The sequence below is a fragment of the Rutidosis leptorrhynchoides genome, chromosome 8 (genome assembly GCF_046630445.1).
Source record: "Rutidosis leptorrhynchoides isolate AG116_Rl617_1_P2 chromosome 8, CSIRO_AGI_Rlap_v1, whole genome shotgun sequence".
Taxonomy (NCBI): domain Eukaryota; kingdom Viridiplantae; phylum Streptophyta; class Magnoliopsida; order Asterales; family Asteraceae; genus Rutidosis; species Rutidosis leptorrhynchoides.
Genome location: NC_092340.1, coordinates 257421096 through 257436740, shown reverse-complemented (window position 1 = coordinate 257436740; position 15645 = coordinate 257421096). Strand labels below are relative to the sequence as shown.

Genomic DNA, 15645 nt, shown 5'->3' with positions numbered 1-15645 from the left:
AGATATAAAAAAAGTATATTTTTATCATATATAAATTTTAAATATAAATTTTTCTTAACAACTGACTTTTATTATTTACTTTCATAAAACCTGTTAAAAAGATTAAATATATATAAAACGACGATATTTAAGTTATATGATAATCATGTATGGATTTTGGAAATCATTTTGGGTCAAGTTGACTTTTTGTTGACTGTTGCATATTAGTCTCGAGCATTAGGATTGTGATACACTATGACCTAACGTAAATTGTTAGACAAATATTGACTAACATATATATATATATATATATATATATATATATATATATATATATATATATATATATATATATATATATATATATATATAATTAATTTAGGTTCATGAATCCGAGGCCAACCTTGCACTTGTTCAATGACGTTATATGTATTTTACTACAAAATACACTATGGTGTGTTTCATTTACTCCCTTTTTAAATGCTTTTGCAATATATATATTTTTGGGACTGAGAATACATGCGCTTTTATAAATGTTTTACGAAATAGACACAAGTAATCGAAACTACATTATATGGTTGAATGATCGGAGCCGAATATGCCCCTTTTGCTTGGTAGCCTAAGAATTAGTAAACCAATCTACTAAATGACGCAAATCCTAAAGATAGATCTATTGGGCCTAACAAACCCCATCCAAAGTACCGGATGCTTTAGTACTTTGAATTCGTTTTTATCATGTCCGATGGATGGCCCGGAATGATTGGGGATATTCTTATATGCATCTTGTTAATGTCGGTTACCAGGTGTTCAATCCATATGAATGATTTTTGCCTCTATGCATGGGACGTATATTTATGAGAAATGGAAATGAAAATCTTGTGGTCTATTAACAACAACAACAACAATACCCAATCCCACAAAAGTGGGGTATGGGAGAGGTGGGTGTAGACAATCATTCCTCGTACCCTAGATTAGAAGGAAGTCGCTACTCCACCCGCGAGTATAGAACCCGCGCCTAGATAAGGTCGTCCCTCCCTCTACTCTAGAGCAAAAGAGATTGCTTCCAAAAAGGATCTCCGGCCAGATGTGCTCATAAAAACGAAATAGATAGGGCAAAAGATACGTACCTGTAAGGGTTATGTGCGCCTAGCAAGATGCAACCAAACACAGTAACCAAAAAGGGAACACAAATAGCAGTATTGCACAACAGTAGGGCAAATAGCATGAATCATATAGAGCACAAAACCATTTAAAATCAAGTAGACATACAGACAAACAAAATAAATAAATAAATAAATATATATATATATATATATATATATATATATATATATATATATATATATATATATATATATATATATATATATATATATACACGCACCACACATAAGCATGGATAAAAACCCATGCTTAAACATATATACATATAGATAAATTCGTAGATATATATACCTAGGTACAGAAACAAGACAGACAATCATACATACACCAATACATGTTACTTAGATACATAGATACATATATAGATACACACATATGCAACGGTACATGTATATAGCCTAAATACATATAAATAGATACAGGTGCATATATACTATGTGGAGGGGTATATATAGTGTAACTATAGAATAACTAGTTATAGTTATGTATGTAGTTGTACAATAAATGTAATAAAAACATTGAAAAAAAAAATCAACTTACTCAATTATCCTAATTCTACTCCTCCACAGGCTCCTATCAAAAGTCATGTCCTCCGTCAGTATAAGCTCTTTCATGTCCAGCTTCAATCTATCCTCCATCCTACGTCTAGATCTACCCCTTCTCCTTACGCCGCCAACGGCGAGGGTCTCGACTCTCCTAACCGGGGCTAAAATTGGGCGCCTCCTGACATGCCCAAACCATCTAAGTCGTCTTTCCCTAAGTTTGTTGATGATGTTCCCAACTTCCAATTTCTCCCTAAAAACTCCATTTGGTATCATATCTAGCATGGTCTTACCACACGTCCATCTAAGCATCCTCATTTCTGCCACCTCCATTCTCCTCTCTTGGGCCTTCGTCATTGGCCAACACTCTGATCCGTACAACATGGCTGGTCCGATTGCCACCTTGAAGAATTTCCCTTTCAGCTTAAGGGGCACCTTCTTGTCGCACAACACCCCTTTCGCAGCCCTCCACTTCAACCATCCTACACGTATACGATGCGTCACGTCCTCATCTATCCTTCCCGAATTGTGAAGCATCGAGCCTAAATATCTAAAGGACTCTTGCGGGGGTAAAATCTGATCCCCAATTCGGATATCCACTATATCGTCGTGTTCCTCTTCACTCTTCTTGAAATCACATCTAAGGTACTCCGATTTAAGTCTGCTAATCCGTAGGCCATTTGATTCTAAGGCGATCCTCCATTGCTCAAGCCTTCTGTTAAGCTCATCCTGGGAATCCGAAACTAATACAATATCGTCGGCAAAAATCAGGCACCATGGGATGTTGTCTTGTATCCTATGAGTCAACTCGTCTAGGATCAAAGCAAAAAGATAAGGGCTAAGGGCAGATCCTTGATGTAGACCTACCTCAACAGGGAAAAACTCTGTGTTTCCTACCGCCGTGCGTACACGAGTCTTCGCCCCCTCGTACATATCTCTAATAGATCTTATATATCTACTTGGGACACCCCTAACATTAAGCGTCTTCCAAATCAGCTCACGCGGGACACAATCATAAGCTTTTTCCAAGTCTAAGAATGCCATGTGTAGGTTCTTTTGTTTTTCCCTACACTTCTCCATAAGGCTTCTAACTATGTGAATCGCTTCCATCGACGAGCGACCTGGCATGAAACCGAATTGGTTCTCTGAAACCTTTGTCTCGCGTGAGCCTCGTCTCCATCACTCTTTCCCAAAGCTTCATAGTATGACTAAGTAACTTTATGCCTCTATAATTACTACATATTTGCGCATCTCCCTTGTTCTTGTAAATAGGAATAACCTCACTGAGTCTCCATTCCATAGGCATATTTGCGCTTCTAAACGTCGTGTTGAAAAGGTTTGTCAACAATCTAACCCCATAGCCTCCTAGGCACTTCCACGCCTCAATCGGAATTTGATCCGGTCCTACTCCTTTGTTTCTCCCCATCTTTCGTAGGGCCAATCTAACTTCCTCCTCGTTAATCATCGTACAGAAACAGTTGTTTTGAAACTCCCGAACCTCGTGGGATTCACCGTTCCGCTCTGGTCTTCCCCTACCGAAAAGAGATGCAAAATAATCTTCCCATCTTTTCCTAATAAGATCTTCTCTTACTATACTTTGACCCACTACATCCTTGATATATTTGATGTTACCTAAGTCCCTGCTTCTTCGCTCCCTAGCTTTGGCTATCCTATATACGTCATTAGCTCCCTCTTTAGAGTCTAGTTTCCTATATAAATCTTCGTATGCTTTGTCTTTTGCAATTGCTACGGCCTTCTTTGCTTCTCTTTTAGCTTCTTTATATCTTTCTTCTACCCTAGTTCTCTCTTCATGTGACCCTTCTCCAAGAGTAATGAGCTCCCTAAACCTCGCCTGCTTTAAAGCGACTTTCGTTTGGACATCGTCACTAAGCCACCACGACTCTCTTCTACTCTTATGGGCTCTCGATGTCCCTGTAGCCATTCCTAAGGTCTACTTTGCCACATCTCTGATAGTGGACGCCATGCGATTCCATAACTGGTCTGCTTCTGTAGGGGCAACGTTATCCCCTTCTACACTCAATCTCTCAACAACATTCGCTCTAAAAGTCTCCGCATTCGCTCCATAGAGGTTCTTCCAAAGGATTCTAGGTTGTACAACCCTAGCCCTCCTGCCAACTCTTCCCTTAGTGACTAGGTCCATGACCAGCAATCTGTGCTGGGAGGAGCACGTCAAAGCTGGAAGGACCTTACAGTCCCTACAGGTCATAAGTTCCCCTTTACGAAGAAGAAAAAAGTCAATCTGGGTGCTACGATCCCCGCTATGGAAAGTGGCTAACTGAGCATCCCTCTTCTTGAAGAAAGAGTTTGCTACCACCAACTCGTGGGCAATGGCAAACTCAAGAATTGAGCGCCCCTCTTCATTTCTAGGACCAAACCCAAAGCCCCCATGGGCTCCCTCATAACCTTCTGTCTCCGCTCCTATATGTCCATTCAGATCACCACCTATAATCAGTCGATGGTCCGCTGGGCACCCCCTCACCACCTCATCTAACAATTCCCAGAAACTCTTCTTTTCGGCATCACCTAAACCCGCATGAGGTGCGTATGCACTAATGACCGTGAAAGTCTCCTCCTTAATAATTAAACTAACCGACATAATCCTATCGCTAAACCTGCCCACGTCAACGACGTTATCTATATGTAGTTTACCTAAAAAGATACCTACCCCGTTCCGTGCTATCCTAGAACCCGAGTACCACAACTTATAGTCCTCAATCTCTATCGCCTCTTCACCCTTCCATCTAGTCTCTTGAACACACACAATATCTACATTACTCTTACGAAAGGTATCAACGAGCTCAATCCTCTTACCAGTCAAGGTTCCTATATTCCAGCTACCCACTCTAATCCTACCAAGGGTGGCTACCCTACAACCACCTCTAACCCCTCTAGGCCTACCCGCCCCAAAATTAGGAGAACATGACCTCAAGTGACCATAAGTACGCGTAGGATCTATATTACTTTATTCACTAAAAAGGTGACCCAGTACAAGTAAAAAAAAATGAATAAGTTAAATTCGTATAAAAAACTAAGAAAAACAGTGTCCAATTATTAAGTGTAAGGGTATAGGAATATCTATATTACCAGTTAATTAAAAACTAAATAAATGAAGATGGTATAAGTCAGTTTCAGATTCAATTGCTACCAGCAAAAAATTATGGATAACAGTAACAGTAAAAAAAACAAAATAAAGAATAATAATAATACTTAATAATAATAAATAATAGTGAATGATACAGATAATAATTAAGTTAAAGTTATTACAAATTTACTAGCTCTAAAAACTAATAATATAATACAAATTAATATAATACGGAGTATATAAGTAGCATAAATAATTAAAGGGATAGAAATTAAACACCAGGAAAGACTATAATGGAGACTATTATGTTTATATAAAGATGATAATGATAATATAAATTGAAATCACCTTCGACTATAAAGGATGTACCAAAGACAAAAAAAGCATCTATACTCTTAACTTCTAGATTTATACGATAAACAATTGTAGATTAAAAGACACCTCCACTAGCAATTAATCCAATGCAATTAATCCAATGGTCTATTAAAATGATGAAAATGATCATTTATGATAAACTAATGAACTCACCAACCTTTTGGTTGACACTTTAAAGCATGTTTATTCTCAGGTGTTAAATAAATCTTCCGCTGTGCATTTGCTCATTTTAAAGATATTACTTGGAGTCATTCATGGCATATTTCAAAAGACGTTGCATTCAAGTTGTTGAGTTCAGTAAAGATTATGATTAAGTAAATGACAGATTAGATCATTTATAGATGGATATTATGAAATGGTATGCATGCCTGTCAACTTTCGATGTAATAAAAGTTTGTCTTTTAAAACGAATGCAATGTTTGTAAAATGTATCATATAGAGGTCAAATACCTCGCGATGTAATCATATGTTATTGTATTCGTTCTTATGGATTAGGACAGGTCATTACATGTGGTATCAGAGCGGTGGTCTTAGCGAACCAGGTCTGCATTAGTGTGTCTAACTGATAAGTCGTTAGGATGCATTAGTGAGTCTGGACTTCGACCGTGTCTGCATGTCAAAAGTTTTGCTTATCATTTCTAGTCGGAAATCATCTACTTATCATCCATAGGAAATTACCTGCTTATCATTCTTAAGTCTAGACACATTCTACTGCATTGATTGCACGAATAGTGTATAGACAAAATTCATATCTTAGCGTATCGCCAATTCATATCTTAGCGTATCTGTTACTGTAAACTTTGCCTGACATATTCCGTAAATTCCTCCGTAATCTACGAAATCTTTTGCTCTATTTATATACAGATATTCTATGTAATTAGAATACCACCCGATAACCGAAAAATCATTTCATATCAAAAAATCCTTTATTCAATTGTACGAAATAGAATTCGTCATTAGTTCAAGTCCCTCGGATTCCGAAATGGAATCCCACTCAAGCTCCGAAAGCAGTGTGACTGGAATGGATCAACCAATCAGCCATCATCTATTCTGGATGAATTAGGGATGGGTTCGTAGTCTCCTCAATCATTGGAGATAAGAAGAAGGCGATCCTTTCCATCCACCACATTGTCCTCTTGACGAAGAACCTGAAGCACTTACCGGCGAACCTGTCTGAAATACCATTTTTTCTCTCATTTCCAGAGTATCTCGTCACGATTATATACTACATCAAATCCTAGATTTTATTTATCCGCTCGTCCGAACCGACAATCACCCCGGTATAATAGAAGTCAACGAGCTTCGCGCTCGGGTAGTGACTTTGGGGAATATGGTGTAAAGGTTACAAACACCAGCAGCACCATCAGCAGCATAAACAGTACCACCATCAGCAACACCAACAGTACATCACCACCACCACCAACAACATCCGCATTCCACAACACAACATCACAATCTGTACCTCAAGTATCAACATCATACGCCCTGTAAATATCAAGAAATACCAACAACAATAAACGATGAAGTATTAATTTATAACTTCATGGAAGAGGTATCTTTGTGGCGATTATGTAATCTCCAAAGTCTTAGAGATTATTTAAATCTAACCGTAGAGCAGATGAGTAAACGGAGACGGTAGAGTAGAAACTTTGATCGAAAATGGTGCACGATTTACAAGCTAGACTTGTTTTACCAACAGCATCAACAGTACCGTTAGCATCACCAGCACAGTCAGTGCCGTCAGCATCGTCAAAATCAACAGTACCTGTAACATCACAAACTCTGTCAGTTCAAGACTCACTTACGAATCAACAACAAATATATTGTATCAACGAGTTATGAAGTATTAACTCATTTCCACCGAAAAGATTTATATGTATATCTTATATATGTAAATCTTTAAACCATAATAAATCTTTCCGTACTAAGCTATTATGTGTGAATCTTAACTACTCGGTTAATTCATATTACTAATATGCAATAATGTACGTCCTTCGTCCGCAACTTAACCGGTGTTAACTACAATTTCTGTTTTAAATTTAATGAATTCTATCTTATAATAAATTAAATGTATTATTCAAATATATGTTTGATTTTACACTTTCATCAACGACGTACTCGAAACTTTTCAGACAACATCATTCGTATCGTGCGAAGTTCACAAGAATTTCACAAAAATCAATATCATGCATCAACAAATAACAAAGTATTGATGCATAATATCATTGAAGAAATACTTATGTGGTTTCTAAAGTTTTAGGGATTACTCAATTCTAGTTTCAACCGTAAATCAATGAGTTTAATTTAATATTAACTCATTAAATATATGTTACATCTAAAGGAAATATACACATATATATTTTCCTAAAGACTGTAATAAAAATTCGTTTGTACAAAATATTAATTGTAAATTTTTTTTAACGGGTAGGTAATACCCGAGAGATATATAAATTCACAATTAATATGTTACATTCTTCAAATCTGATTAAGCAAATCATCAACTATACTTACTACTTTCACAACAATATACCCTCTTTTATAGAAATCAAAACAACCATTCTCATCTAAAAATTGATTACGAATTATGATTTTTGACAAATCAAAATCCAATTCGAGATATAACCGGTATTATCATTTATAGATTCGTACATCTTTCAAAGCTATACTTTGACTTCAAAAACTGTGTTAGAACATCATATGTATATTAACGATTACAATATGTGTTCAAACCCTCCAAAATTTCTGAAGACACTTCAAATAATGAGCAATCGAGATGATGATCCAACCACATATTACCCACAGTTATATACCTGAAAAGCTCTCGAAACCAAAGTCATAATTTAACACGTATTCGCGTCAAATCCTTTGGCATTTATTAGCAAAAATGACTTTTCAATTCCTTTCCAAAGTAGTCAGTTTTGTCACAGCTCCAGCAAGTCAACCTCGATTTTTCAGTTGAAACAATCTTATTATAATCTCGATATACACGTTACCCTTTCACCATCGTTACCGGAGAACCGTTTATGTTTCACCACATTAGCAGTAAACTTACCAACAACTTCATTGATCTTTAAGCCTCTCCGAAAAAAATCACTGTACCTATTCATTGGAAACCCCATAAATTACTCATCCGCATTTTGTAACAAGAATTTTCATACCAATTATTGAGAATTAGCAATCAATATTTTGAAATCTCGCAGCATGTCTACATCAACAGTTATATAACGTCTACCTCCAAGATTTACATACCTCGAATGTGAAGTTTCTGAAAAACACCCTGAACTCCGAACTAGTTCTCGAAATGCTGATGAAGAAGCAAAAACTATGAACAACCTTAACAGTAAAAAGTTTGATGATAAAGAGTAGTGTGTTGGCAAAGCTCAGAAAAAGAGAAGATTTGGTACTGAAAAACGGATTGAGCAAAGTATGAAGGAGGCTGTGGACAAATCACAAGGATGAAATCTACCTTTAAAGAATCCAAATAATTCCGTGTCTGCTGAAGTCATTATCGAATACCTTGCTCCTGACTCTAAACCCCTACAAACAATATCATTCATCATCCTCTGATATTAGCAATTCTATGATATCATCGTATCTTTCATTATAAATATCCTCCATATTTCTGAAGATATTTTCATAAATATCCTCATCTGAAATCATTTATCCTCTCGCGTTATCTGTATCACATCATTAATGAAACTGTTTAGTTTATAAATTCTGAAACCTTCGAGTTTGAAGTAAGAATGTTTTTGAAGTAATGTTGGGAACTGAAGCATGAGTTAATATAATATAATGACACTTGATCAACGCGATTATATTACAGTAAGTCATGCTGAGTTTCTAAATGGAACGTGATGATTCACAGATCATAATGTCATCATGTGCCATGTTACACGACTCTCGTATTCTATTTAACCTCTAAAAATATCAAGAAAATATTTCTTGATGATTCGGTCTTTTCCAGGATATTCTGGTAATTTGACAAATCAAAATCGTGCCATTTCAATTTCCTTCTTAGAACATTAACTATATTCATTCAAAATTCATATCTGCAAATTCTGGACCATTACAAGCGGTGTTTAATCTGAAGAAGAAGAAACAAAAGGACAAAACTCCGAAATAGAAATTGGGGTATAAATTGCAGCAAATAAAAGAGAGCATTAATTGGGGATGACAATGATTATAGAAGACAGAAGCAGGAACATCGAAATGTAAGGAAAGATATAAAACCCAACAACAACGCAGAAACTATAAAATGTAGATATCGATACAGATAGCAATATAAAGACATGGGAGAACTAAGAACACTATAAAACCCAAAATGTAGTAGAAGTAAATAGATTCTTCTGGCGGCAGGTGAAAAAGAAGAATGACTGATATGAAAGTTAGGAGTATATCGAGAACCAGAACTGGATGAAGCATATTGACAAATGACTCAAAGTATGAATTAAAGGAGAAAGAATATAACGTGTGAGTTGTAAGAAAACGAAGAGGGTGGAATTTATAGCAAAACATCCGACGGAGCAATCAAAAAGGATGATCACATTTAAAGTGGATCCTAATTCCCTTGGTTACCGGAGAATCAAATCTTATTACGAAGATTTTCTTCAAATCTCTTGAACTTGAAAATCAATCCTATCTACGTCAAAAGATATGACGAATCTATACCTACTCAATTCACTCTTTTGGTGATAGCTTCACTCGTACTCTTCACAAAATCAAATGATTTTGTCCATATTACTCAATGATGATAAAAACCTAATCTTTAGCTTATATGCGCATGAAAACATACTTATTGTCAGCCATGACCAACCCAATCAAATTTCGAGACGAAATTTCTTTAACGGGTAGGTATTGTGATGACCCAGAAATTTCCGACCAAATTTAAACTTTAATCTTTATATGTTTCTGACACGATAAGCAAAGTTTGTTAAATTGAATATCAAGAATTTTAAACTGTGTTCATACATTCATTTAACCTCGACCATATTTCAATGATTCACGAACCATTATATGAACGGATATGATTATATATGTATATGTATATATATTATAACTTGAAAACGTTAACAAAGTATTAGACGTATAATACTTTACATAAACGTATTTGTTTCAAAATATATTTAGAATAATTATCGATGGAATTTAAAGATAATATCAAAAGATTGAAATATCAAATACATTGAATTATGATTTTGAGTCTCTATTGAGAGGTCCACTTTGATTTAGAAAAACCTTTCCTTTTTAACGATATTCGGAATAAATGATAAAGTGATCTTCGAGTAAGGACAAAGTGTCAAGTAGTGAGAGCAAGTCAGATTGGTGGAAATTTCTGTTAAATTCCAATACATGCCTTACAATAATTGTCTCGTGACTTTTGATAAGATAAATTAATTAACCTTCATATTAGGTATTGTGAAAGTGAAATTAGAGAATAGATATTGACAAGTTAAATAGATCGACATTTTACATTAAGATGATTCCTTACGTTTGATTTTTCTTTAGACTTAATCCTACGAGTCATGATTAAACTGGAAGTTAAAACCTTGAAACCTGATATGATTTATATATGATTTTTACTTAAACAAAAACGTCATTTCGATATAATAGACTTTTTAAGAACGTCTTATGACATAACAAATTCTACTATTATAACCTTTGTGATAAAATGATTTGGAATATAAAGTAATTGGAATACTAAAATATCTTTGTAAACGTTTTATATAAATAAAGTATATCAATTTTTAACTTTAAAAAATACAATTATTACGAATAATATTTCTTATTATTTAAACGATTTCAAGATATATAGATTTGAATATTATTAGTTTTGAAAAACTATATATTATATATAGTTCAAATTTATATTTCAAAATGAAAATATAAATATATTTTAACTTAGTACTATTATTAATAAAAATTATCATTTTAATATCATTTTTAGTTAATATAAATATAGATATTTTATTAGCAGAATAATAATAACTATTATTACAAAATAATACTTCTAATTATTATTGTTATTATCAATATTATTTTATCAAATAAATATGTAATACAAAGATATTTTATTACACGTAATTTATTTACATTAATAATATCTATCGTTATATTAAATGAACTTTATAAATTTTATTACTTAAGATATAAAAAAGTATATTTTTATCATATATAAATTTTAAATATAAATTTTTCTTAACAAATGACTTTTATTATTTACTTTCATAAAACCTGTTAAAAATATTAAATATATATAAAACGATGATATTTAAGTTATATGATAATCATGTATAGATTTTGGAAATCATTTTGAGTCAAGTTGACTTTTTATTGACTGTTGCATATTAGTCTCGAGCATTAGAATTGTGATACACTATGACCTAACCTAAATTGTTAGACAAATATTGACCAACATATAAATATATATAATTAATTTAGGTTCGTGAATCCGAGGCCAACCTTGCACTTGTTCAATGACGTTATATGTATTTTACTACGAAATACAGTATGGCGAGTTTCATTTGCTCCCTTTTTAAATGCTTTTGCAATATATATATATTTTTGGGATTGAGAATACATGCACTTTTATAAATGTTTTACGAAATAGACACAAGTAATCGAAACTACATTATATGGTTGAATGATCGAAGCCGAATATTCCCTTTTTGCTTGGTAGCCTATGAATTAGTAAACCGATCTACTAATTAACGCGAATCCTAAAGATAGATCTATTGGGCCTAACAAACCCCATCCAAAGTACCGGATGCTTTAGTACCTCAAATTCGTTTTTATCATGTCCGATGGATGTCCCGGAATGATAGGGGATATTTTTATATGCATCTTGTTAATGTCGGTTACCAGGTGTTCAATCCATATGAATGATTTTTGTCTCTATGCATGGGACGTATATTTATGAGAAATGGAAATGAAAATCTTGTGGTCTATTAAAATGATGAAAATGATCGTTTATGATAAACTAATGAACTCACCAACCTTTTGGTTGACACTTTAAAGCATGTTTATTCTCAGGTGTTAAAGAAATCTTCCGCTGTGCATTTGCTCATTTTAAAGATATTACTTGGAGTCATTCATGGCATATTTCAAAAGACGTTGCATTCAAGTCGTTGAGTTCAGTAAAGATTATGATTAAGTAAATGACAGATTAGATCATTTATAGGTGGATATTATGAAATGGTATGCATGCCTGTCAACTTCGATGTAATGAAAGTTTGTCTTTTAAAACGAATGCAATGTTTGTAAAATGTATCATATAGAGGTCAAATACCTCGCGATGTAATCATATGTTATTGTATTCGTTCTTATGAATTAGGACGGGTCATTACAATCCCATCATTCTTGTAAAGACCCGTCCTAATCCATCCGGACGAAGTCCATATTGATTATAAATGATTCACAACAGTTGATTACATCGCGAGGTACTTGATCTCTATATGATACATTTTACAAACATTGCATTCGTTTTTGAAAAGACAATCTTTCATTACATCAAAAGTTGACGGCGTGCATACCATTTTATAATATATCTAACTATAACTGACTTAATAATAATCTTGATGAAATCAACGACTCGAATGCAACGTCTTTTGAAATATGTCATGAATGACTCCAAGTAATATCTCTAAGATAAGTAAATGCACAACGGAAGATTTCTTTCGTACCTGAGAATAAACATGCTTTAAAGTGTCAACCAAAAGGTTGGTGAGTTCATTAGTTAAACATAAATAATCATTTCCATCATTTTAATAGACCACAAGATTTTCATTTTCAGTTCTCATAAATATACGTCCCATGCATAGAGACAAAAATCATTCATATGGATTGAACACCTGGTAACCGACATTCACAATATGCATATAAGAATATCCCCATCATTCCGGGATCCTCCTTCGGACATGATATAAATTTCGAAGTACTAAAGCATCTGGTACTTTGGATGGGGCTTGTTGAGCCTGATAGATCTATCTTTAGGATTCACGTCAATTAGGGTGTCTGTTCCCTAATTCTTAGATTACCAGACTAAAAGAGGCATATTCAGTTTAATAATCAAACCATAGAATGTAGTTTTAAGTACTTATGTCTATTTCGTCAAACATTTATAAAGCAGCGCATGTATTCTCAGTCCCAAAAATATATATTGCAAAAGCATTTAAAAAGGGAGCAAATGAAACTCACGCATATAAATATTGTAAAACAGTTAATAAAGCATTTGCATATATTCTCAGCCCAAAAATGTAATGAGTAAAAGGGAGCAAATGAAACTCACCTAATGTATTTTGTAGTAAAAATACATATAACGACATTTAACAACTGAACAAAGCAGGGTTGACCTCGGATTCACGAACCTATATCAGGTATATATATATTAACACGTATAATTGAAATCGGACAAATTTATATTTAATTAGTGGTATGAATCTTATTTTAAAATTTATAGATTTCCTTAATAAATTAAATATATTCATTTTATATATAAAATATTTTTTTTTAAGTTATGTATATTGAGTATAGTTTTAATAGTTATAATATTAGATAAAAAGTTGTATTATCTTTTAGTAATAATAGTAGTATATAAGTATATATATATATATATATATATATATATATATATATATATATATATATATATATATATATATATATATATATATATATATATAAATATATATATATATATATATATATTTATAATAATAGTAATTATAGTAATAATAACCATGATATTAATAATGTTAAGTTGTATTTTTTTTTATTAAATAACTATATATAAAATAATAATTTCATTAATAGTAATTATAAAATTTTAATAATAATGATAATGTTAAAAATAATAATGTTAATAGAAATGAAAATATTTATAATATAAATAATAAGAATAATACTAATGATAATAATAACTATGATAATAATTATAGTATTTATAATACTTATGTAAATTATATTAATAATAATACTTATATAATAATTATAATAATAACAATAATAATAATTCTAATAATATCATTAATAATAATAATAATAATAATAATTATAATAATAATAAGCTACCTAATAAAGAGGGATGGTGTTTAATATCAGTTCAAAACAGATCGAGATTTGCAGAATCATACTCACAGGAGAAATTCATGATTTAAGGGTTGTTCAATTCTGTAATTGATCAATCGATCAATCGATTAATCCATGATTCGAGGTATAATCGATCATTAGTTCATCATCATCATCGTTTCAACATCATCCTCACTTTTCATCATCGTATCATCATTATTCGAGCACCGATCATCACGACGATCAGGTAAATATCATCAGTCTTCATCGTATCATTCTCGTGTCATCATTATTATTAATTCATCAAAAATTCATCATCATCATTATTGACTGTTGCAAATTCGTGGCTGTCGGTGTGATTGTTTGGACAGGAGTATAGCAACAGCTAATACATCGATTTTTGGTTTTTGATTCGAGTTGAAATAGAAAGAAAGTCGAATTCATCAAGTTGTTTAGGTGTTTGCAAACAAGAAAACTGTACATCAGTATAGGTGATCGATGTGGTGGTTTAATGGGTTCAATGGTGATTGATCTTAGGAGAATAAGAAGAAGAACACGAGGATAGTGGTGGTGACAAATGAAAAGGATGGTGAACTATGGTGGTGGTTCTCGGATCATCACAGCAGGTAAGCAGTTTGAGTTTTGTAGTAGTAGGTTGTCAATTACTTGGTTCTTAGCTTGTTTTGGTTTGTAAAAGGATTGAGCAGGTGGTACATGTTGAACTAATTTGATAGAAAACTACTAGTATTCATAGAATAGTAGCAGGATATGTATGTTACAGGTTTGATGATGATTTATAATGGTGTTAGTGGACTAAAGTAGAAGTCAGAAATAGCAGTAGCAGCCTAAATGATGATGGAAGTGGTGATCGGTTTTGGTTGAAGATTGAAAACAGAATAATGATCGGGTAATGGATTTTTGTTATGGTTCTTATTAGTTCTTGTTAATGATGATAGATATAGATGATGGTGTTTAAGAGGGGTTTGATGTTTTGTTTTAATCAGGAATAGAAAAAGTACCATGATAGTTGAAACGTGTTCGATTATTTTGCAGGTGAATAATAGCAGCAAAATAGTAATGGTGCTGATTGGGTGATGTTGTTCAATTGAAAAAGAAACAGGAACAGATCCTATATTAGCAGCGAAACAGTAGTATCACAAGGTTACCTGGCTTCGGTTTCTGCAGCAGGTTGCTTGTTTGGTCATTGAAACAGGAACCCTACAGCAGTATGAATGACGGTTTGGTGGTGTTGTCTTCATCGTATAACAGAAGTAGAAATCGAAATCAAGTAGCAGCTGTTGAAACACTTGGGTTTGATGATGGTGATCAGTGGAAGGTGATTTGGGTGTTTGGTGATGGAATCAAAATCAAGTAAGGACATTAATATAAATTATGTCCGTGACTTGTAATTGTTCAATC

The 15645-nt window shown here is 33.2% G+C and overlaps 1 protein-coding gene across 1 annotated transcript; it reads right to left on the bottom strand.

Moving 5' to 3' along the window:
• Positions 1 to 3636: 3636 nt before the first annotated feature.
• On the bottom strand, positions 3637 to 14494 carry LOC139864137 (uncharacterized). Its single transcript, XM_071852726.1, has 2 exons — positions 14455 to 14494; positions 3637 to 4658 (listed from the first exon to the last, which is right to left on the bottom strand). Exons 1-2 carry the CDS (start codon positions 14492 to 14494, stop codon positions 3637 to 3639), a joined length of 1062 nt encoding a protein of 353 aa, XP_071708827.1.
• Between the last annotated feature and the right edge of the window lie 1151 nt (positions 14495 to 15645).